Source organism: Bombus huntii, chromosome 16, assembly GCF_024542735.1.
Source record: "Bombus huntii isolate Logan2020A chromosome 16, iyBomHunt1.1, whole genome shotgun sequence".
Taxonomy (NCBI): domain Eukaryota; kingdom Metazoa; phylum Arthropoda; class Insecta; order Hymenoptera; family Apidae; genus Bombus; species Bombus huntii.
The window spans coordinates 3,132,438-3,157,545 of record NC_066253.1 but is presented as its reverse complement, the minus strand read 5'-3'; the positions used below and the strand labels follow the sequence as shown (position 1 = coordinate 3,157,545).

General features: G+C 32.7%; 1 protein-coding gene and 1 long non-coding RNA gene across 12 annotated transcripts in view; one reads left to right on the top strand and one right to left on the bottom strand.

The window, feature by feature from the left end:
- LOC126874508 (PDF receptor) overlaps positions 1-25,108 on the top strand; it is an 83,261-nt gene that overhangs the window by 39,343 nt on the left and 18,810 nt on the right. For 3 of the 11 annotated variants that reach the window (XM_050636687.1, XM_050636688.1, XM_050636686.1), the window contains exons 2-13: positions 62-1,855; positions 3,873-3,980; positions 15,593-15,753; positions 16,410-16,513; positions 17,308-17,452; positions 18,870-18,972; positions 19,934-20,054; positions 20,551-20,629; positions 20,726-20,811; positions 21,380-21,560; positions 22,242-22,356; positions 23,998-24,091. In XM_050636687.1, coding sequence (XP_050492644.1) covers positions 1,774-1,855; positions 3,873-3,980; positions 15,593-15,753; positions 16,410-16,513; positions 17,308-17,452; positions 18,870-18,972; positions 19,934-20,054; positions 20,551-20,629; positions 20,726-20,811; positions 21,380-21,560; positions 22,242-22,356; positions 23,998-24,091 — 1,379 coding nt within the window. In that variant the 5' untranslated portion in view covers positions 62-1,773. Of the gene's footprint in view, positions 1-61; positions 1,856-3,872; positions 3,981-15,015; positions 15,401-15,482; positions 15,754-16,409; positions 16,514-17,307; positions 17,453-18,869; positions 18,973-19,933; positions 20,055-20,550; positions 20,630-20,725; positions 20,812-21,379; positions 21,561-22,241; positions 22,357-23,931; positions 24,182-25,108 lie in introns of those variants that run through there. The other 8 variants (XR_007692830.1, XR_007692828.1, XR_007692829.1 and 5 more) reach the window with 6 other exon arrangements.
- On the bottom strand, positions 6,401-11,289 carry LOC126874586 (uncharacterized). Its single transcript, XR_007692890.1, has 2 exons — positions 10,246-11,289; positions 6,401-10,143 (listed from the first exon to the last, which is right to left on the bottom strand). It is a non-coding gene; the product is annotated as an uncharacterized LOC126874586 (long non-coding RNA).

The window sequence follows — 25,108 nt, the reverse complement described above, 5'->3', positions numbered from 1 at the left end:
TCAATAATATTTTCCATCTATTCTGTTTCTCATTAACAATATTATTCCTTTTTCTTTTCAGGTGAAGACCATCAATGAAGAAACGCTTCATGGATCAGACCAAAGCCCAATTACCGCAGAAAGCTTGCATTCCATGCAATTTTTCATCCATCATCCTTTCATAAAAGTATTTCTTTACGTCCCATTTCTTGAAGGATTCACATTTGCAATCTAAATAAAAACACTCAAGGGAGAACCAGTCTGCACTGCGACATAATTAATATACAAAATCCAAACTAATATACTGATATACTAACATACAACAAATATATAGATATTGTTTCCAAATGGTTTCCAAGGTGTTGGAAGAGAAATCAATGTGGCTAACATAGTTCAACCCCTAACGAACAATCCTCAACTTTTTCTATTATTGTCAATACATGAAATTTAAAGAGATATATAGAAGCAAACCATCACACTGGATGGAAAACCATGTTTTAAAACCATCACACTGGAACCTCACATAACTTGCTCAGAAGAAAGAAGAGAAGGAACCAATCACGTCAAACATATTCTAACCACTGCTGATCTCTTCTATATTCTTTCTATTATTGCCGATATTAAATTCAAAGGAATCTACAGCATCGTTATCTCCAAAAAGCGACTTGATATTCATAAAACTTCGTCAGAACAAAGAAGAGAAGCAACAAACGATGTCAAGCATACTCAAACCACTATTAACTCTTCTTCCTTCTTTCCATTATTGCTGATATATAAAATTTAAAGAGATCTACGGAATCAGTATCCCCATGTGAGCTCAAAGCTCTCACAGCCTCCTCAGAGCAAAGAAGAGAAGCGTTCATTATCGTCAAACACACTCAAACCATTATTAACTCTTTCTATGTTCTTTCTATCATTGCCAATATATAAAATGTAAATGAATGTAAAGAGACAGCATCTGTAGAAAGCCACTCGGGTGTGTCATAATCTCCTCAGAACAAAGAAGAGAAGCGATCATTATTGTCAAACACACTCCAACCATTACTAACTCCTTCTACGTTCTTTCTGTCATTGCCAATATATAAAATGTAAATCAATATTGAGAAGCATCTGCAGAAAACCACTTGGATGTGTCATAATCTCCTCGGAACAAAGAAGAGAAGTAACCAACATCGTCAAACACACTACAATCGCCACTGAATTGTTCTCTGTTCGTCCCATTATTGCTGAAATATAACATTTCAAGGAGTCTACAGAATCGATATCTTCAAAAAGACATAACATACTTCTTCAGAAGAAAGTTCAGTAGCCAGCGTGGTCAAAGATACTCCAAACGCTACCAAACTATTCCCTATTATCACAGAAGCGATTAGTTATCAAGAGAAAGCGACAAAGCGTTCAGCGACGAGTATAACTGGAGAATAAAAAAGTCCTGGAGCTGGGTAAGCGACGTGGATCGTAGTTACGAAGAGGCAGCTTAAACGTGGAGCGTTCATCGGTTCAGAAGAAATTCCTTTTGCCTTTGTCAGCGTTCCTCTGCACGAGATAAAGGATTCAGCCAGCCAGAATTCGTTCGTGCAAACGATAGAGAAGACAGGAACAGCGTGGCCGCGGGGATATTCGATTGAATAGCCGAATTCGATTACGTTTCGTGTTGGAGAAAATGGTTTCCGATGACGAGAGATGAAGAAACCCGAGGACAGGGTATATTTGCTGTATGTCGTATGGGCGTGTTCGTTGAAGTTGTATGCATGTAGAGGCAAAAGGAAGTGAAAATGGACAATTAAAGGAAACATGGGCATCGGTAATGCCATTGGCAATAGCACGCAGGAGTTCTGCAGCGACAAGTATAAGGACTTTCAGCCTCCAGATGGAGGTAAGTACTGATAGAATATTATGTTAAGTTATAAGTATCGTAAGTGGGAAGAAAGGGTATAGAGGTCAAAATATTGAACTGAAGACACTAATAAGGGAAATCGTGCATAGGAAGTAAAAATTGTAAAATGTAAAACAGTACAGTAATTGTAAATTAGAAATATTAATACAAAATTGAAACCGTAGGTTGCACGTAGAAACTTTAGCTCGAAATTGAAACTGCAAAATGGAAGCTTTAGTATATAATTCGGATTATAAACGAGGAACCTTAAGCTGAAATTCAAAGGTGGGATGATCCACATGAAACAAGAACCGCAAAAGAGGATTATACAATTGTAAATTAGAAATTTTAATACGAAACCCAAACTGTAAATCGCAGGTAGATACCCTAGTTTGAAAATCAGATAGTAAATTGAAGATTTTAGCATAGTATTCAAATTAACGTTAGATATTTAAATAAAAAACCTTAATATGAAATTCAAAGAAGAAATCATACGCGTATCAACGAAAATTTCAAAAAATAATTACACAATTAAATAAACGCATCGAAAGCAGGTTAAAAACAGAATTCTATCAATAAAAAAAATACCATAAAGAAAGGAATTCCACCGGTAGGGAATCAATCGATATACAGGGTGTCTGAGCTACGTAAATGTGATCGTCTAAATATCTGGCTCACTTGTAATCGCGTAAGAGGATTCTCGTGACGAAGATAAATTATTTCAAGAGGCGAGTGAGGTAGACTTGAGAAAAAATTCCTTCCACCATTACAGGTGCTCCTTGAAATTGTGTAACTTTGTCTTGAGAATTTTACATTTCAAATCTTCACTGTAGTAAGGTGTCATGGTATTGGTTTTTCCAGAAGCAATTGTGCGACTACAATATTACACTTGCACTTTGCACTTCCATTTCGCACGAACCTTCCGTACACATTGCAGTCCACTTCTTCAGGGTAGACCTGGAACTGGCGGTTTCAAATCCCATTATCTCCATGTACACTGATCGATATTTCTCTTGACTGATCAAACTGTTCAACTTCCAAGATCTGACCAGAAGTCGTTTAACTTGATCGGTCAATCAAAGTGGACAAAATGAGGCCTGAAACGCTTAGTTTCAGGATGGCGTTAAAGAAGTAGGCTGCACAGTGTGCAGGTGCGAAGTTTAAGTGAAGCAACTTTGCCTTGAGATGTTTCTCATGTAAGCAGTACAATGGGTAATCAAATTATTTAACAAAATAACGTGTATGTAAAGGATAATACCGCTTACAGTCTTGTCAAATATATATTTCCAATCTACAAACATCACTAATATTAGCCTACTTAACTAAAAACGTTGCAAATACCTCTCTTCTCTTCGCCCCTTTCTTCTTCTTCTTTTCCAATTTCTTCACCCAGTTTACAGACTTATATCTTCTTTCTTCGTTGACTATCTCTTCTCTATTAACTGCCCAATTTCTAGAAACCTACACTCTACTATCACGTGGTCTGAATTTTAAATTTCCGTATTTGTCCCCACTCTTCTCTCAATATAATCTCAATATCTACAGACTTATCTTCTCCTTCGTCTTTGACTATCTCTTCTCTACTAATTGGCCAATTTCCAGTAACCTGCACCCTCCTACCATGTGCTCTGAATTCTAAATTTCCGTATCTGTCGGCAATTTCCTCTCAGTATCTGTTCCACTTAGAAGTTAACTATTTTAATGTGAAATAACGTAACGGTAATGTAATGTAATGTAACAGTTTGGTAACTCACGCATCAGCTAGATATTGAGGAGACCCAATTTAGCTGAGACACACTGTATGCTACAAAATATAGAGACGTCGATTCCCTGGGATATTTCGGTGGCTCGTTCCGCATACGAAAGCTGCAAATGAAATTCAAAGAGCAACCAATCTCGTGTATCAGTTAGGTAGTCGGCTTCAAAATTGTATGAAGCAGCGACACGCGGTCCAGTACGAGGAAACACGGTGTGACAGTAATGTGGTTCACGTATCCGTTTCTGTTTCATTTTACAGAGCTGTGGTGTGAACCGGTCTGGGACTCTTTGCTCTGCTGGCCACCGACCAAAGCATCTACGACGACCAAACAGAAATGCCCATTCGAAGATGTATTCGACGCAACCAGTAAGTATACACGTGTCACCGTTTGATGAATGCACATTTAAATTGCTTGTTACCTGGGCTGGTATACACTGTATGTATAGATGTAAAGCTGGAACGTAGGTAGAAGGAAAGTGAGTGAAGAGAATATCGAGTAATAATGTAATTAGAATTTATATGTATGGAATTTCCAAATACGTTTTGAAGACAGAAATCAGGTTTGGTGGGAACATGGTGATATGTTGATTGTTAATCAGTGAGTATTTTCCTAAGATTTATACACACAGTGGCTACAAATAGTATCTGCACAACATTGTATGTGTTATAATATTCACATACCAATCAAAAAAGAGTTAAAACGTTTTTAAAAATTAAAATCTTTCAGTTTACCATAGAAACAAATTTCTATCTTTTTTCTATGATGCAACATTATAGAATAAATTTTTTATGCTTTGAAGGATTATAGAAAATAATATTTTCTTATATTATAGGAAATTGTTTTTCAAGAATCAACTTTTTGCATAGTGCCAGTGAAATAAATCCCTATTTTTTTCTATGATATAGAATTAGAAATTACATTTCTTATATTAAGGATTATAGGAAATATTTTTTATATCATTCTTTTAAGGATTTTATATTATTCTTTTAAAATCTTTCATAATATGACAGAGACATATTTCTGTTCTTTCTTTCTTCTGTTGTAATACAGAATGGAAAGGTACAGTTCCTATACTTTGAAGTATAATATTAAATATAGGACGACTTTTAAATTTTTATTTCCAATAATTGTTACAAACCAGATAAAGTTGGATTTGCAAGATTAATATTCATCTGACAATAAAACGCTGGACTGTTTGAATTGAAAGAGAATTAATTCTATTGTTGTACGTGGAATGTGTCAGTGTTCTTTAAGAGGTTAAGCCAGGTTTTTAAATGAGAGACTGTGGGAAGAGAAATAAAAAAGTATTCTGTATGAGCAACCTACTGAAAAGGAACATCAAGAGTAGAAGAAAATGCCAGAGGAATAATATAATGTATTCTGAAATGACTTAAGCTTTGTTTCCAATGAGTCATTAAACGTGAGAAGAAAAATAGGAGATATTCCGTATGAGAAGATCAGTGAGAAAACGGAAGAAAATTTCAGGAGAATAATTTAGACTATTTTTCCTTGCTTAATCCCTGGAAAGACAAATGAAATGCATTTTCCATGAGAAAAAGAGCTTCGGATGTGGACGAAAATTCTAAATGAATAATGCAGATTTATTCTTAATCTCTTAAACTTCGTTTCCTCCGTAAGATCTTCAACGTAGGTATAGAAAGTACACCGTGCATAAAAAAGTCGGTACAAAATGCATTCAGAGTTCGAGAAAGAATCAGGAGACTAACCTAATGCGAGATGCCTTAAGCTTCGTTTCCAACATCTGACTATGAAAGAAAAAGGCTGACTGGTAATGAAGTAGGTAGCTTGGCGAACTACCGATGCTTATACCGAACTACTATACTGTACAAGAACAGATACGCAAGAATAACAGACTTATACGAGGAATCTAAATCGGAATATATGCACATTACGTCACATTAGACAAAATGTAAAAAGCTTCTACAACGTGCAACTTGAGAACGACCCGTTATAATTATAGACTAACGAATGAAAAAGGAATCAAATATAAATTCCTATTCGAGGACTTGGAAATCAGAAAAATTGATAAAAATAATTAAACGCAGAAAATGTAAGAGATACGTAGAGAGTGCAATAGGTGATGATTACATGGAAGAAGTAAATATCTAACTTTAATAAATAAAGAACGAATAAACGTTTCCAATAAATACCAGGTAGACCTGAGAAACTACAGTTAGTATTAATTAATTGAATAATTTAATAGTTTGAATAGTTTTTTAATAAGAAGTTTAATAAGCACCATCTCGATTAAAGTATTTTTAACTTTCAACTAGTTTAACGGATTTTTTCCGGGGAAGTTTGTCATTATTTCAGATGTAATTAACGTCGTTGGCTAGGCTTTGAGAAAGTTGAATGCTTTTCGGTGTTATTGACTTTTTAATCCAGCTCGTCGAAGCGAAACCTTGAAATTCCACGGTGGCTAAAGGCGCATTTGCATGGCAGAACGTTGACGGAAGAATGTTGACGAGTTCACATCGGCGATCAGAAATTCCCAAACGTTCGTACCAAATTCTAATCAAAGGAGAACCAAGTTCCTGAATCAAACTCATAATCTTTATGGAAACGCTCCCTAAATAGATGGCGTCCCAAATGTAAAACAAATTTAAAGAGTCTCTCTTAAGTACTTCTAACCTAAATCGTTGCTACTTAACCCATGATTATTCCCCTTTGCTTGTTTTTCTTCGTTTCTTCGTCCTTCTGCAAGCTTTAAGAGAAGATAAGTTTAAGTTGGTATTCTGGTTTAGACCGCCATTTTTTCTAGGTATACTTTAACTTTATATAAATTTCTAAAAAACGTAAAAAACGCTGACAAATTTAAAATGTAGGATTATCTCCATTAATCCTATATAAAAATCCTTTACATTCCAAAAAATTTCCGACGAAATTTGTAAGATTAGTTCAATCAGCGGAGAATAGAATTATTGTTAAAGAGAATGGAAAAAGACAGTTAAAGTGGGTTTGCCGGACGGTTAGTGGCAGTAACATGTGACAGCGTTATCGAGTGCAATGAAAATGCGACGAAGTGGGTCGAGTATCGGGAGTTCCCTGGTTCTCATTCGCACTGTCTGCTTGTTATTGTCGTCGTGAAAACGGAAATGTATTGCGGAGACCGGGTGGCAAGTTCAAGTAAGCTGCCCGTGTCAGCGAATCCCGGATAGGAATCGATGTCGTCAGCTTACGACACGACTCCGGTTAAAGGAGACCGGCCCTAAATATACATATAATATAATATATGTATAATATTAAACATATAATATTTAGTGAACAAAAATATTGTCACAGATTAGATTTTTGTATTAAATCCTCTGTAAATGTATAAAACGTATGGTTCCTTGTCAAATTTCTTCCTAAAATAGACTTTAAGTAGGAAGTTAAACAAATGCAAACCTAACCTTCAAGTCTGAAATATGTTTAAGTACAATTCGTCATGGTTAAACAGCTTTATAATGAAACTAAATATTTTCTTAGCGTCGTAAGATTTCAATTATTGCAAAATTGATACAAAAATCGATTCTGGGATAACTGGAATCGATATAGGGCCAAACAAATGATTTACAAGAGATATACTAACTGATCTGAGAATTGTAACCAAAACAAAAATTTCGGTTCCCCATGCATGGTTCCATAAAAATTTCTCCTTCTTCGTTTCCCCATTCTTCAAAGTAATAACTATAGCGACGGTTAATAATAACGACCGATAGGTTAGGACGATATAATGTATCGAATTACGATAATAATAGGTCGCTCTATACTATATGTATAACACGGTTAGGTTTGCATTGGTTTCCAATTTGGTTTGGTCTAAGAATCGTTATGCTGATTCGCAAAGTATTGTCTGTTTAAACACCTGTGTGCGTAGATTAGATTTGTATTAGATTTCGAAAATCATTTTACTGATTCACGATATATCCTCTGGTTAATGTAGACCGATGTTAAACAGCTGTATCGTGCAATCAGATTTAGGTTATGAACCGTTATATCTGTTCAAGGAACACCCCTTGATTAAACAGCTTTCCGATGCAATTAGGTTTGAGTTATATATAGAGCCAAATTACAAATGTACTGAACGTAAATCCTCATATTGATGCGATGAAATGGTAATAGCCATTTCGACCGTGTGGTTACGTATAGGTTAGGAACACACAGTTTAAGTAACTCTTACATTCGTATTCGGAAAAAGATTTTCCAATCTAGAAATTTTTATCTTCTGCTTTATTCAAGATGGTTTTATTAAACAAACAGTATACTAGAATCATTACGATTTTCGTAATACCAGTTTTTATTCGTATTTTACACAAAAAATAATTTTGCAATTTGGTATTAACAGATTTTGAAATCTTCTACCATTTTTAATATGAAGAAATGTACCCAGAAATGTGCAAATAAAGATAACTACAGACATCGCAATTTGACGCGCCTGAGCACTAGCAACCCGTCTTCCAATGCAATTTCGGCGGAGTTGCTGGTTGCCTACTGTCGGGCGCTTAAAAATTTACATTTTAATTTCATTTCACCGAAAAATGAACAGAAATGAATCATGTACTTGTTACATATATAAGACAAAAAATACTCTCTACAAAATACCCACCCCTAGTGTGGGTCCCATATGTTATACCGAAGAAATGTTTCTGTATATCTTATTTACCGGTTGCATATGCGTATTGATAAAAGATGTCTACAAATATTTAAATATGTTTGTTTTACGAAGCTATATGCGATTTAAAAATGCTACAATGGAGGATTAAAATTTACGATTCCAAGAATGAAAACCTTCAATCGTTAGACTTTCCAAGAAAAAATGCGTCTCGCTCAATTTACCGAAGGCTTCCACCTAAACCCGAGCAAAAAATGTCGTTAAAAATATCCGATGCAGACAATCCGATCTAGGATCGAGTTCTGTAAAAGTAAATCTCGAGGAAGATAACGGCAGAAAATAAATTTCACACTGAAACGAATCTGTGAAACAAGAAACGAAGCGAATGATTCCCGGTGATCCAACACCGAACTCTACGTAATACAGCGAGCTGGTATACTTCCAAGTCCCCTGACGGATTTTCGTATTGTAACAACACGAGGAATTTGCATGCAGGTCAGGTTGCATTCAGCGCAGTAGCGAAGTTGAATCGGGTACACCGTGGAGAATAGAAGAACGACAACAACGAGTCACATCTGTCGTTAATTCACGAAAATTTCTTTTCTCTGCGCGTCCTTCTTTTCTCCCTTTCCTGTTTTTTAGTTTCTTATTTTTTCTTCTTTTTTTTTGGAATGACTACGTCCTCGAACTATATACGCCACGTTTCTGGGATGCGTAAGTGGGTTAAATTGGGATGAAGTGGTCCTTCCAGGATCTGAATCTTTTGAGATGATGAGGATTTTGGGGAATCTATGGTATTTGATTTTTTATGATCTTTTTGTTTCTTCTTTTCCTTCTTCCAAAACCTAAATTTTTAGGATCGAAGATGGATTTTGTAAAATATTCTTGTCTGTGGTTTTCAGAAAGTTTTAATTTTGAATACCCTTTTTATTATATCTGTGTTAGACTTTCAGCTTCTTCTTTCTCTTATTCTTCTTTCAAAATTTGAGTTTTAGGCTTGGATGTGAATTGTGGAGTATATTCTGCTCCATAGTTTCTACAAAGTTTTGATTTTTTATTTTTTTTATTATATTTTTGATTTATATATTTTTAGATCTTTCTTCTTCCTAAATACGAATCTTCGCGGTTGCTTAACTTTGTGAAGTATTCTCGCTTGTCCCTTTCCCCCATACTTTTAATTATATTTCTTAGTTATTCTTAAATTAAGATTATATTTTTCAAACACTTAACAATTTTTCATGACCTGGACGTGACTTTCTTGAAATATTCTGACACATGTATTTTACAAGTATTTCTGATCTCCCTTTCTTATGTTTTAAATTCTCTTCAGCATCTTCTGCGCACTCACTTGAAACTAAACTTCGTCTTCGCGGACGTGAATTTTTTGGAATATTGTTTCATTTCTTTGAGACGTATTTCACATATTCTATTCTTTATCTTTAACTTTAATCTGTACATTCGATCTATCTTTATATTTCAATTTGCGTAAATATTTCCATTTGCAGTGTTGCTAATTCCATTTTCAATTTCCTAAATAATTGTCATTACAAATTATGATGTATCTTCGTTACAAGCTTAATACTGACGTCTGCTCTCATGTTGCACGAACATTTCCAATTTCAAATGCTGGTATTTCCATTGCTCATTATATTGCATTTCTCATTACAATCGTGGTTTGCAATCTAAGTTTGGTTTCCCTACTATTCCATAACCCAGTATCAACTTCTAACCTCAATTCACACAATTTGATTGCGTACTTACAACCTAAAATTTCTTAGATACTCCAATCCCAATATTTCAATATTTCTAATCTCGATTTGTAATACACTCAGATTCAATTTTGAGTTTCTTGAACATCATTAATCCAATTCTCTAATAATTTTTAACCTTATCCTTTCCAGACTTTTCCTAACCTGCATTTACAATATTTCCAATGTTATTTTGAATGTCTACTTTCAGACCCCTAAACACTTTCGATCTTAATTTTCTAATTTCAATCTTTGAACGCCACTAACCTGAATTTGCAGTATATCCAGCTGCAATTTCAGTTCAGTTTTTATTCTAGTCCAAAGCTTCATAAACAAGATCACTTTCTAATATTCTTTTAATCATTTCTAACCTCATCATCTCCATACATTTCTAACCTCAATTTACAATCGCGACATTTTCAATTGAAATCGTATTTCCATAATTCATATCAATATTTAAAAATTCATAATTTAATAACAATTTAATAACAATCACAAGCAACAGTATGAACTGTTTCCAACAGATTTTCAAATAAGAAAAACTTCTGTTCTCCAAGATCTCACGTAGAAATGTGAACATACAGCCAACGATACGATGGAACGATTTATTTCTACGGAATACCCGCTTTCAGATTCGTTCTTCAATTGGAAAGAAGGGGAGTAGGTATTATCAACGCGGAGAAGAATGCTACTGCTTATTTTCTTCGACGTGTAATTCCTTTTTTTTTTGTCGTGGCTTTTTTCTCTCCTTTTCTAGAATCACTTGAAAAAGTGGCTACATTGAATTTCCATGTCCGTTTAAATGCCAGCTGGCTGGTGGGCGGGGCTTTGCCACTTTTCAACTGAAATGAATACCTACCGAGCAGACGAGAAAGACAAACCATTCTTCGATTCCGGATACTTCTCTGATCATTAGTGAAGCTTCTGAATCTCTTGTTTACACAGTTTTTTTTTTCTTTACTTTGATTTTAATGTCGCATCGACAGGATCATTAGCGACAGCTATGCCTCGGTTGTTCTCTACTACATCTTCTTGCTGTTAGATTCCATAGTATATTTGAGCTTCTTCTAAGTATTTGAGAGTATTTTTAACGTGAATCTGAGACGTCAAAGTTGTACTTGAGCGAAGCCCGTATTTTTGCCCCTGTACAACTGTGTTTCAAATCTTCTGCACTCATAAAGCAAGTGGTTTGCCGATAGCATCTGGTTCCGTTCTTTTATAGATATTCGTGTTTATTGAAGCTCCTAGTTTGAGAAATCTTCTATCACGGGGTTGGCATACGGTGTGCCTCAAAAATCAATACAGGTATTGTTCATCACTACGATATTCTGAAGATAATTATTACAATAATTAAGATACAGAAAATACTCGCGAATTTTATCAGTTAGTAAATGATTTTTTTCTTTTACCAATCAGAAGAATGCCACTTTTTCATAACATTGTATTTTAATCTCTTTTCAAAGGAAATTTATTCTTGGGATTATCGCGGCTTAATTACAAAATTCAATTTTATTCAGAAACTTAATTTTATTTCTACAGAAAATTAATAAAATGCATTGATAATGTTATAAAATTAAATTTTACTTAAATAAAATTTCCTTTTCAATTTATATAAATTTAATATGAATTTAGTGTGAATTTCATTTTTCGATTCATTTAAATTCAATATAAATTTGATATGAATTTTATTTTTAAATTTATTTAAATATTGCTTTTAAATTTACATAAAATTAATGAAATTTTATTAATTAATTTTAATCTCAAGTTTAAAAATGAAATGTCAACTTTTTATTGTTTAATTGATACCTTGTTGTAGTATCCTCCCATTGCTTTTAATCATTTAATATAAGAAGGTTCTTCTATTAACTTGAAAAATAACCGCTTTTAGTTGAATACAAATCTGCCATGAAAATGATGTAATTTTTGGCGTTTCGAATTTTAAAAAATTCTACTTTAATTTTCACCCGATCAATTGAAAATAAATTTCGGAATATATAATTTTTATATAAAATTTGATGTTGGTATGCTTTAAACCGTAGAAAACGATACTTCAATTTAATTTGAAACAAAAATAAATTCCACAACGAGAATTTAATTCCTGGAAGGTTTTTCATTATATCTTTATTTGAATAACGAACTACAATTAAATATAGCTTAACTTCCTCTTCTCATTCCTCTTTCTCTTCTATATAACCAAATTTTTTTCAGCTCACTGAATATCTGTATATGGCCATGATTACGTTAAAAGTTTTAATATGGTTTAATTTGGAACACATAGTTCCTATTTCAGCGGTCAAAATTCACGTGTAGTCTTGACATTAAACAGGAAAAATCAGAGAACGAATGCCAGGTTTCAGTCTGTCTTCGGTTCTTTTCTCCAAGCTGCGCGTACAATGCTTCCATAAAGACAAGGACAATTAAAAAGACGAATGCTAGAGGCTCAAAGATCTCACTTCCGATTGCTAATCATCCTTGAAATGCTAGAAAATTTTTTCGAAAATCTTCGAACTCTCTCAACTCTCTTCAAACATCAGAAATTCTTTCTTTCCGAGAAATTTGGAGAATATTTTTGTTTGAGATATGTATTTTATTTTTCACTTCAACGAACTGTTAATCTAACAAATTAGGGCGCGCACGGTTTTATTCGGGCAAGCTACGCCTCACAATAGTCACGTATGACAAACAGAGATTATATTACATTTTTTAATACGTTTATGAATAAAGTTTCCTTTTAAAATTTGTTTCATTTATATTTCCCTGATGAAATCTTTTTTATCTTCTATTATTTTATTTACAAGCTATGGCTTGTCCCAGTTGTTAAAGCCAATCTGCAAATGTTCATTATAAACGAAACACTATACAGGGTGTTTAATCTTATTGCACCCAGTTTATTCAACCCATATATATCGTTCGATTTGAGGATCTCCGTACACCCCGTTGCTTAGGCTGACCTACTTTCGTTCGTGTAAGGAGGGTTGCACGCGTACAGGGATCTTTCGGTCAATTTTTAATTAACGATAACTAAAAAACAAAGCCGAAAACGCGATTTTTTTATTCTTGATTTTCATCGTATTTTAGCTTCAAGAATCGCTCCTTACATTTTCTTACATCTGTAGCCGGACACCGTGTATGTCCATTATAAGAACGTAACAACTCGTACTTCTTTTATTCTTCAGATGTACTCGAGTTTGTGGAATATTCATGCTTAACTTCGTTTTCATGTATCGTCGCTCTGTTTCTTCCCGCAGATGTTAAAGAAACCGACAAAAACTGTATCATGTAATGCCTTCGGTTTCCGATACTTACTGGAATATTAACTATCGTGCGAAATTGCACCGGTTTATCGAGTCACGTACTGGAAATAAGCTCCTCCAGCATTCGCATCCTGGAATTGTGGATCATCCCCCGATTCATGATGTTGCGAATCCGTTTACTTTCATGTGCGAGACTAGAATAACCCACGACATACATCCCTATTTCAGTCTCTGATATTTCCACAAATTTCAACCAACGTAATCCAAATAGTACTCAAAATCTTCTTATCTTTCTTTGTTTTATTTTTATAAGTTGTTAAATCGGATTGCAAGTGAAATGGAAATTTCTTGGAAAATTTTAGAGACATCAGAATGTTCAAATTATTACTATTGGCGTAGCAAATTCCTTATTTAATTTACATTTGTTGTTTTGATTTTTGGTAAAGTTTTGTTAGCTGTAATTTAGAACTGTATGGTTAATTAAAATCATTATGGGAGTTTTGTAAATTATTTCACTGCTCGGTCCTTAGCAATTATTATCATTTTGCAACTTCTACCAATTGTCAGTAATTGTTATAGTTATTACCATAATAATTGTTATTAATGATTGTTAAGGATTAAACAGTGAAATAATTTGTAGAGATCACAATATATTTGTGTACTGTACAATATATTTGGATGTTTAGTTATTTAGTATACGAGTACATATTGAAAATAATTGTTATTATATTATTAATTGGTTCATTCTTTTTTTATCAGAATAAAATATCTTTCTTTCCTTGCAATCTGTATTTTACGTTTGAACTTTTGGAATTCTTGATTTCTTGTTTCTCTTTGGACGCCTGACGACGAGCAATTTACTATGCATTGGTGGAAACTGTGTCGGTAGTTCACCAATTTAATTCACATTTACCGACAGCGTTGCGTTTGCTAAATATTTCGCAAATTTTATTAGAGACCAAGCAGCCGAATATTCTGTAACATTTGCGAAGTAATTGGAAATAATAAAATTTGCAAAATAATTCGCAGATGTTAAACATAAATAAACGTAATTAATTAGACGAGCGAGCAACCCGATTTACATCAATTTCTTTTACGAAACTCAAAGGTAAAATACAATTTGTCAAAAAAGGAAACTGTTTCGTAGCAATAAAACAAGATTTATGAATTGAATTTATTCGGTTTTCTCATAAATTAAAAGTTAAACGCATTAAATTGAATTGAATACTTTAATGGTCAATAATTTATATTAATGACAATAAATTGTAATTAATACAATAACGTGCTATTATTAATAACATATTAATATTAATAAATATCAGTTTAATCGATAAGAATAGTATTGGTACTAATAATAGATGATACGTATTTAATAATTTTTATCATTATTTCTTATTAGTTTACTGTGTTAATTACTCCTAGATCCCGCAAGACTATAATTATAAAATTATAAAGTTGGGGTCGATCAAAATGACAAAAATTATGAAAATTTAAAGATTGGCAAAACTATAAAAATTACAAAATAAGAATAAGGATTATAAAGAATTATACGTAAAATATATTGTCCCGAAAATAGCACAAATCCAGTGCCACTTATAGGCGGCGTCCGCGAAATGACCTGTGGGTACGAGCGCCGATTATAGGCGGCAACCACGCGACGAATTCTGGGTTCGGTACCCCATACATCGGGAATACACCAGTGCCATCTGTAGTCAATAATATATTTTTTCGTTATCGGCAGAACATTTTGTGTTGATTTTATTGACATATTGGATTAATCACTTCTTAAAAGTTACTCATTTTTGATACAACGTCAAAACGTTTTAAGCAATATATTTCAAACATCCAAGCGATCGTATACTATTTAGTGCTAAAAAATCTGTTAAATCCATTGACAGTGAAACGATATTTCATATACGGTTCTTACAAGAATTATTGTTATTTAAGACTTAGGTAAACGTATATACTGCAACTATGCACACTGTGCGCATTTCTGGCGCGCGTTTCCGTTCAGTGACAGTACTTCGGCGCACTAAACTGCCGAAGCGAAAGGATTAAACCAATTTCCAAAACTCAACGTTTCCGTTTATCGCGCTAAATAATTGTGGAACTTGTTCAGGATTAGTTAGACAAATGTTGGTAGTTAGAGCTTGTTTGATTCCAGCCAAGTGAGATATTTTGGTTAATTACTAATCAAACAGTTTAATTGACCAAATTGGACAAGATAGTAAATCGATTTGTCTTTCTTAGGTTTTGTATAACGCTACAACACAGTGCAGAACAGTACAACCAACACTGCACCGTGCCTGATACCATCAGGGAAGCTCGCACTTGTTAAATTGAGCGTGCTGTTTGTTTAGAATCGGTGGAGAAGAAGTGCGGTTACAATGGTCGATGGGAGGGGCAGAATGGGACGAATAACGAGGAATACTCGCACGGCTGGGCAAACTACACAACTTGTTTGACACCAGAAATGCTCCGGCTGCATGGAAAAGTTTACACCAACACCGTCGAGGGTAACGTGAGTGTCTTAAAAGCTGGATTATTATCAGTTGAAATTCGAATTAAATGGATTAAATGAGAATCTGAATTGTATACATTTAGATGGTAAAGCCAAATATTAATGTTCAAAGATGAACATTAATGAAATACATTAGGGGCGTTCAGACACAAATTATTTTAGATATAATCAAATTAGTATCTAAAAGCAAATAATTTTAAACATAGTCAGATACATAAGCAGCGTTGGAACAGAATTTTTTTTTAAATGCATAAGTAATACCCGAATACGAATGATCTGGAATAGCGTCAAATACATGAAATTTGTTCAAGAACAAATTTAATAAAGAAACGATTTTTTACGTAAGATTTTTTTTTATTTATTGGAAATGAAAATTAAAAAATTGAGGTGACGTGATAATCCAAAGATAAGAGATTGATATATTTTTTTATTTGGTCGTATTGCAAAAATAAAACTGTTATTGATCACAGTATAAATATCCAGGAGCTTTTTGTTAGATAAGATTAAAAAGAATCAAATGATGGAAAAGAGTCGTGTAGCTATTGGATAATAAAACGAGTGGAAAAATGTAAAAACTGGAGACGCGTAATAATTTGTGTAAAAAAGCTAATGAGAATTAACTTTTTTATCGGCTGTACCTTTTCTTTGTTTTTCAGATGAAGCTGGACATAGCTGAAAAGACTCGAACGTTAGAATTCGTTGGTTTAAGCATCTCTCTAGTAGCTTTGCTTGCTTCGCTTGCCATATTCTGTCGTTTTAGGTAAATTTTTTATCATATTAAAATTTGTCTACCTAAAAGGTAATATTATTAAGTAATATTTCAATCACTATTTTATTACAAACCTATAGTGAAATTGAAATACATATTTTGGAGATTTGAAAGAAATCGATTGAAAGCCAATGTAAATAAACGTAATATACTTCTAAAATGTGGAAATTAGGCAAAGTTTTCTATGAATAAAAGAATAAAAAAAATATTTTTTTATCGTAAATACGAGCTAATATCCTGCCATTTAAAAGGTAATTTTATTGTCAAAGTATAATAAAATTAAAATAGATATTTATTTTGAAAATTAAAAAAAATCAATTAGAGCTCAATACAAATAACGATATTACACCTTTATAGTCATTTTAAAAAAGTCTCAAGAATAGAATAAACCTCAAAGACCAACTATGGGTTTGGTCATTACCACCAATCAGTTGCCAAACCCAATAGTATATCTTCTTATTCTAATTATAGCTGATATTAGGCTATTTCTGTTTTCCATTTATCTTTATGCCAAATATCAAGATAGCACAATTATATAAATAATAATTAATCTCAGCAGAAAGATGGGAAATACAGCTGTTGGAGGGAATTAGGTTAAGTCCTTGCTAGAGCTTTATGATTAATGTAATGAAACCTTGATTGTGTCACACGGTTTCCGAGATACTGAAAAGCCATTTATTTACAAACAAGACACAAAGATTTCAGCACCTTTCTCGTTAACAATGCCACATGAAGATGGAAATAAATTACGTAGAACTGAGATGATAATATTCATGCCAATCTAGGTCCCTGAGAAACACAAGGACCAGGATACACAAGAATCTGTTCGTCGCCATGGTTGTCCAGGTCTTGATTAGATTAACACTGTACATAGACATTGAGGTCCTCAGAAGGAAGACTTATGGTATTCAACATGGCATTGGAAACACCGTAAGTGTTTGTAGTTGACTAACAAATAGTTGCTTCCAAACTGTATTTGTCAACATACTGATTAATTAATATATCATGAGATATAGGAGATTATATATTCCTTACATTTGATATATATTTGACTATCGAATTGTCATTGTTTTCCACCTATACTGATACACAATTAGTCATAAAAGTCTACATTCATCGTCTGAAATTTGGAATAAATCCTTAAATTTGAAAAATATTATTATTATTATATTGCATATAAATTTGAATTGCAACAAGAACATTATCTTCAGCAATTTCTTTGGCATAAAATTTTGCATTAATTGAACATTTTCTGAAACATATATGCATTTAAAGAACGGCAACAATCTATTGTGCTTTTTTTAAGAAGTAAGAAGACACAAAAATGTACATATTTACATATACTTGTTGTACTTGCATGAGGTTATAAAAGTGTAGATTTAATATTATGTTAGTAAACTTGTAGCTTTTCTGTAGACATTAATAATGATCTGCAATCTTCGCAAAATTGGAGGTTTTATAATTTCTAAAGTAATTCCATCTCAAAATATACTGAGCAAATTCAAAAATATTTCATATTGGTACATAACTGTAAATGATTGTATAACAAAAGTGTGTGTAGAACTTTGTGAGCGATTATATATTAAGAAACTTTATATGAACGAGGTACATTTTTCTTCTATAAACACACGTCCAATCTGTCTTCATTTTCCAGTAATAAAGCTCTAAAGATATAACGCTTGGGCGCCTGACAGCGAGCAACCCGCTGTGCATGTAGCAGCTGGCACGCCGTGTTGCTCGTTGTCAGGAGCTCAACTATTGTACTTTTAAAGCTTCGGTATTAAGAAACAAAGTAAAATCAAGAACGTTTATTAATAAAAAACGTTCCTTATTCCTTATAATTATATATATATCAATAATCTGAGGTTGTACATCTATTCTTTCATCAGAAATATAATTATCTGAAATAGTAATATTTATTAGACATTATGTAATTATTATTAGATAATTTAAGTGAAATACAATTTATCAATGGTAGTAGGAGAGTTAATCTATAGTTGTAAGATATTTTATATGTTGGTTCAAGTTATTAATCAGACATAAATTTCTATGATTAATAAAATTGAGATTTAATAAAGGTAAATCAGTTTCAGATAAATTAACTTTAATTCTTCCAAATAAAAATATAATGTATTTCCAACAGAAATGAAGCATTAAAAAGAAAGAAATTATCATATTAGTATCTTAATCAATAATATCCTAATTAATTATTATGTAACAATAATTGTTATTTCCAAGAAATTAAAGAAATTGAAAGAGATCCAAGTGACAAGTTAAATTTATAATTAACAGACGTCAAAGACAGTCTAGTGTTAAAATCTACTTTCGAAACTCCTTTTTCTTAAAGCCTGTGCTCTGTGAGGCCAGCTACGCCCTTTTGGAGTACACCAAAACCGCTATGTTCATGTGGATGTTCATAGAGGGACTGTTCTTGCATAATATGGTCACTGGTAAGTGAACCGACGTTTATTCTTCAAAATTTCCTTTACATTATCAACATAGAAACCGAAGAACAAATATTTCACCAACCAATTTCGTGGCTCTAAGACGATTCAGTTCTAATTAAAAAATTGTTTGCTCTCCCACTAGGAAACTCATATCTTTTCTTTCCAATTATTCTTCTATTTTTAGCTTGATCACGTTGGTTCAGTAAAAACTTATTCTACTTGTTTGCTATTAAATTTTGAATCTTACCAATTTTAACAACTTGAATTTAAGATTGAAAACTTTTTGTGAAATAAAATATCTTCATTCAAACTAAAGATTTTCTATATTTTAGGGAAAATACTTATAATACTGATAACAAATTTGAAGTTCGTTTAGGAGTGCAAAAACAGCATAGCATCTTGTATATACAAGATGTTCTAGTCTTTTTCTAGTTAAACTTTATAAGGACTTTCTATAGACATAAATAAGAAATGAAATTTACATAATTATTGGTCGTATGAAACTCTATTAGAAAGTTACAATGAAAAGAGAAAATACCAATGATTATATCTTATATTCAGTCTCCTGCTAATTCTGTAATTCAAAATTAATACCATAGATAACAATAGCAATCTCCTTTAAGTTACTAAATTTTTTATTAAAAAATATTCTAAGGTTTCTTCTTAAATTTCTAAGTAGGTTTTATGAAATATTAAAGTAGTGATTTTAACTAGTGTATTTATCTTGCAAGATAAATATTAAATAATTGTAAGTAATTTTAAATATTAAGTATTTTGGGATAAGTGGAGTTGATAAAACACTCTGTATATCTACTAAGACATCTGAAACAATTTCCAAGTAACTGACCTAGTTACCTAGTCCCAATAAATTTTCCATGTTACAAAGTTCTGCTTTATTATAGGAATCAAAAGTTTAAGTGAAATTCTATCAAATAATCGCACCGTCTTTTATTTACTGTTCCAGTAACGGTGTTCCAAGAAAACTCATACTACAGGATGTATCGGTTCATCGGATGGGGATGTCCCGTCATAATGACGCTAGTTTGGGCCATCATCACCGCCTTCTATTACCATCCAAAGTCGAAGTAAGTCGGAGATTGCCACGTCTATAGGAAATGAAGCTATAGCTACATGAAATTCAGCTATGGGTGATTAAGATTCTAAAACTCATCCTCTAAGTGCATCTACCTAAAGTTTCCCTTCATTTAGTTAGACACCATGACAGATTTATTGAATACCACTTTCGGATGAGATTGCATCTATTATGGAATGGTGTAGAAATCTATTGAATCCTCAACTAAATCTTAAATTTTCTCAGCTGTAGAGAAAATTGTCCATGTAAACTTTTTCATATTTTTACAAAGAAGATAGTAAGTTTCACCAGAATTAAATATACTTGCTTTGAATAGTTGATAAATTGTTTGAGCAAGAGCCAATTTTTCTATATGTAAAATATATAATGAAAATATATTATGTAAATTAGTATAATTTGATGTAGTATTTAATACTTGGATCTCCAATTCATCATCAGTTCTTGGTAGAAGTTTGTCAAATAAGAATTGTTTATGGTGCTTGTATCAGATTTACCAGATGCTGGTCTGGATACAATCTGTCTTCCTACTTTTGGATCCTAGAGGGACCTAGATTTGCAGTGATATTGGTGAGTAATATCAATTTAGAAAGATACATTTTAATTTGCAACAATGGCTAGATACAGGAAACTATAGAAATCTTTGTATTGATTTTGATCCTTCAGCTCAATTTTCTGTTTCTGCTGAACATCGTCAGAGTGCTCGTGGTGAAGCTTCGACAGAGTCACACCAGCGAAATCGAGCAAGTCTTGTAAGTAATTCACATGACAGTAACTTTTTCTAAGAACGAAGTAAGTGTCACAAGCAGAAGATAAAGTAGCTAAGATACAACGAGTTGTCCAATCTTATCAAGCAAAAAAGAACAAGGATATTTAATTAATAGACTTCACGAAGGCTGGGTCAACGTGTTTACACTATACTCACAACTTTTTAATTAAAAGTAAGAAAGTAGTGGCTAAAGAAAATAATTGAATTTAGATAATTAAATATAAGGGAGGGAAAACATTATATAACAAGATAATGTAATATTACATCCAATGTTGTAATATTAAATTAAATTATTTAAATTAAATATTAAAATGTTAATATTTATACATATAATACGTATTATTAATACATATAATTATTAATTAATTATTATTAAATACAATGTAATATCAAGGAATCGTATAATGCTAAAATATACAAATAACAATTAACGTACTACTTCAATATTTTATGAATAATGGTAAAATAATGCAAATTCTGATCTTCGAAAAAAATATTTTGCTGAATTACAAAAATAATTCTAACATCCTTTGCTAATTTCTTTCTTACAGGAAAGCTGTGAGGGCAGCTGTGGTGCTTCTGCCTTTACTAGGCATCACCAACGTGCTCTTCATGATCGAGGTGCCCCTGCACAACGTGAAGAAATTCGCCTTGTGGTCTTACTCTACGCATTTCCTTCAATCCTTTCAAGGTCTCTTCATCGCAACACTGTACTGCTTTTTAAATGGCGAGGTGAGACAATTGAACTTAAAAATGAACAAATTTCTCCATTCTTCTTTTGTTTCAAATATAATATAATCAGTAGATTAAAACCCTAAAGTGATTAAATTATGGAAAGAAAGAAGGAAGAAGACAGGGCATTCTTGGGAGTACCAAAACTAAGCTCCAAGACTAAAACTAATAAATTATTATTAATGACTTTTTCTGATAAGTTACTATATACTTTATGTTTTAATCTTACACTAAATTTAATATACAAAATTGATCAACCACCTTCCAATGTTCCAAAATTGAATCACAACTAATATCAAATATCCAATTTTTAATCTATTAACATTAAATATAGTAATTTACAGTAAAAACGAATCAAAAACCTGCTAATATTCCAAAAGTAAATTACGACAAACCAGAGATTATAGTTCATCTTCGAACAATTCATACAAAAACACGGCGTTTCGAATTCGCAGAGCGCTAATATATCCAAAGCTTGATTTAGGCTGAGAAATAAATTACTCTAAGGTGAGGATACTCGCAGTATCGCGTAAACATTAGTCTGGATTTATCAGGCGTGGAATTTAGGTTGTACTCACATTCCACCCTACTCTTAATTAAATTATTCAAATATGCATTGCAGTAAGTGAATGGTTGGTTTAGTGATACGATTAAGGGCCAATTATTGTCTGGTACACACAGGTGAGGCTCGCTCTGGACAAAACTATTTCTGTCTACCTGTCTCTAAGAGGAACTGACTTACAAGCAAGAAGACAGTCGACATTCAGTGGTTGTCAACCCCAAAGAATCGCGTCGGGTGAGTGAATTAATGAATTTATTAAATATTTATAAATTGTAAATCATCTGAGTTTCTCTTATAAATTGCTGGCTTTCATGAGATTTAAGTGGAAATGCATTTGAAAATTCTTGGTCAACTTACGATTCTCCTAAGTTTGATTAATTCCACTTACAAAAATATAATCCAATGAATTACAATTTTCCTAGTATTGCATATAATTCTTTATCAAATAAATTAAACCAAAGACGTGTAATTAGAAATGATGATTTATTATTTGATACAAGGTAAGCCGGATAATACCAGGATATATTTTCTATTTATCAGAGTATGTTAATATTTACAATTCTATGCTAATAAACAAACATCTGTTTGACAGGAGAATAATCTATTAAAATATTAGAACAAATATCAAAATACTAGTATTTGAAGGGACATTCTACGTATAACACTCTGATAAAATAAAATTGAAATGAGCTTTCTCACATGATTTACGATATTCCAAAATGATCGAGTATTTCTTCTCATTATTCCATACATTCATGCATTTAATTGATAAATTAATTAACAAATTATATTACGATTTTATTAACTTAAAAATTCCTATTTATTAACATGTAGCAAGGAGGGAATGAATTATTAATTAATTAAATACAGTGGAATCTGACGATTGGGGAATTCTGAGAAATATTTTGACAAAGCAGTGTTTATCGTAAGCAAATATAAAGCAAATCCATGTTTTGGATCGTTCGTTTGTATGGGCCAAATTTGCCCTTTGTTCAAACCGTGTTTGACAATTCATCGGCAAATTGCAACTGCAATTGTAACTGCAAATTATCCAAACTGTGCAAATTGTAATCGACGATAATGTTCCGCGATTCACTTTGACTTAATTATTATCATTACTATTGACGTATAGCAAGCGCGGTGAATTATTTAAATAAAATATTTGCCTTTGAATTAATTAATATTGTTACTGTTGAATTTCAAGCATAAGAAACTGTTGAAATAAAATATTTGTATTTGGATTAATTGATATTACTATCGTATAGCGAGAGTATGGGTATTATAAAAATAAGATATTTGGCAAACAAAATTAAATTAAATTGATCGAGTGAAATTATTTGATAAGCGATTTCTCAAATTATATTACCACGTCACATTTGGTTACATTTAATTTAAAACATTTGCTAACATATAGCTACACATATTGACATTTCGTTTGTAAATTAGCAGAAGTCTAATATTTGAGAAATACACACATAAATGCAAAATACTAAATACAATAAAAAATTATTGGCAATTAAATAATTCCTTAATTCACCATTTGACAACTAAAGTACGAAATAATTCAGAGAAAAATCACTTGTTTTTTTTTTTTTTAAATAAACTGACACACAGTTATTTCAATAATATGTGATCTTCCCTTTTACTAATATCATTTCCTAACAGTCATCGTTTAGTAATTTAATTACTGAGTTCCTATATTATAATTATTCCCATCTGTTATAAACGAGGAAATTAGCCAAAAGTTTTACAAGGCAGAGATAGCAGAAAATTTCTTTAGCTCAAAAAATTGTATTCGTTGAGGAGCAGAAGATCGAAGAACGAAAAGAATGAGAACAAAGAAAGTGACGGAATAATGATTGTTAATACGTGCAGTGATCGAGATGGAGGAAGAGGAGATAAGACCCAGCGGATGGATAAGACTGTGCTGTCGAGGTGGAAATACTCCACCACCGGACCGACCTGCCGAGTGAGTAATGATCGAGGAAACTTCGCCATTCCGCACTTAGATCATTACCAACATCGAAGGTTGATCCTCCTCGCAACATCGTACCAGTAGGTAAAAACACGCAGACACGGAAGCATATACTGTTGCATCTCCTCTTCTATGTCACCACTTACATCATCCTAATTAAAGGAAGCTCTATTAGGTTTCTTCTTCAAGCTGCTGATGAACTTACACCATGATACACTTCTTTTGGATGTATTCAATTTTATCTCTTCAATTGTTTCTTCTGCAATTCTTTTAAATATTATCAATGAAGTAATTAACCTTGTTGTTTTCTTTGGGTTGTTTTTTTGCTTGGTTTCATTTCTTCTATCCAATCGGATTACCACTATATCTTGATGGAACTTTTTGTCCTTGAGTCGAATTTTTGTTATTTACAAAGATTAATGGGTCTGCAAACTTGAGAGATCTTCTTGGCTCTTCCTAACTCTCCCTCGATGTACTTAGTTCTTTTAGAATTTGTTAAGTTTCACTGGTCATTTCTGGACTCTTTAAAGCTTTTAAGACCACTTTTTACACTATTGCACTTCTCGTAAAGTTCTTTAAAGTTTCATTTTCTTGCTTCTATCTCCCCCTGGCTCTCCTTCGGGCACCATGGTTCTTTTAAGGCTTTTTTTTTAACTGTATTTGGTTCACTTGAGTTCTCTCGAGTTTTCCTTCAATTTGCATCGCTTTATAATATTCATGAATTTTTGTAGAGTTTCTTAGTTTTGGTTCTCCTTCGCTCTCCCCGGCTCTCCCCGGCTCTCCCCGGCTCTCCCCGGCTCTTCCCGGCACTTCCCGACTCTCCCCAGCTCTCTTCGGTTCTCATTCGTTTTCCCCGGTTCTTTTGAGATTTTCAAAGTTCTACTGGGATTTTTCAAGCGTTTTGAAACTCTTCTTATGCTTAGATTTCTTTGCATTCTCCTTAAATTTTTGGGAGAATCTTTTGGTTCTAGCTCTTCCTGCCTCTTCCTCGTTTCTCTCACTTCTTCTGAA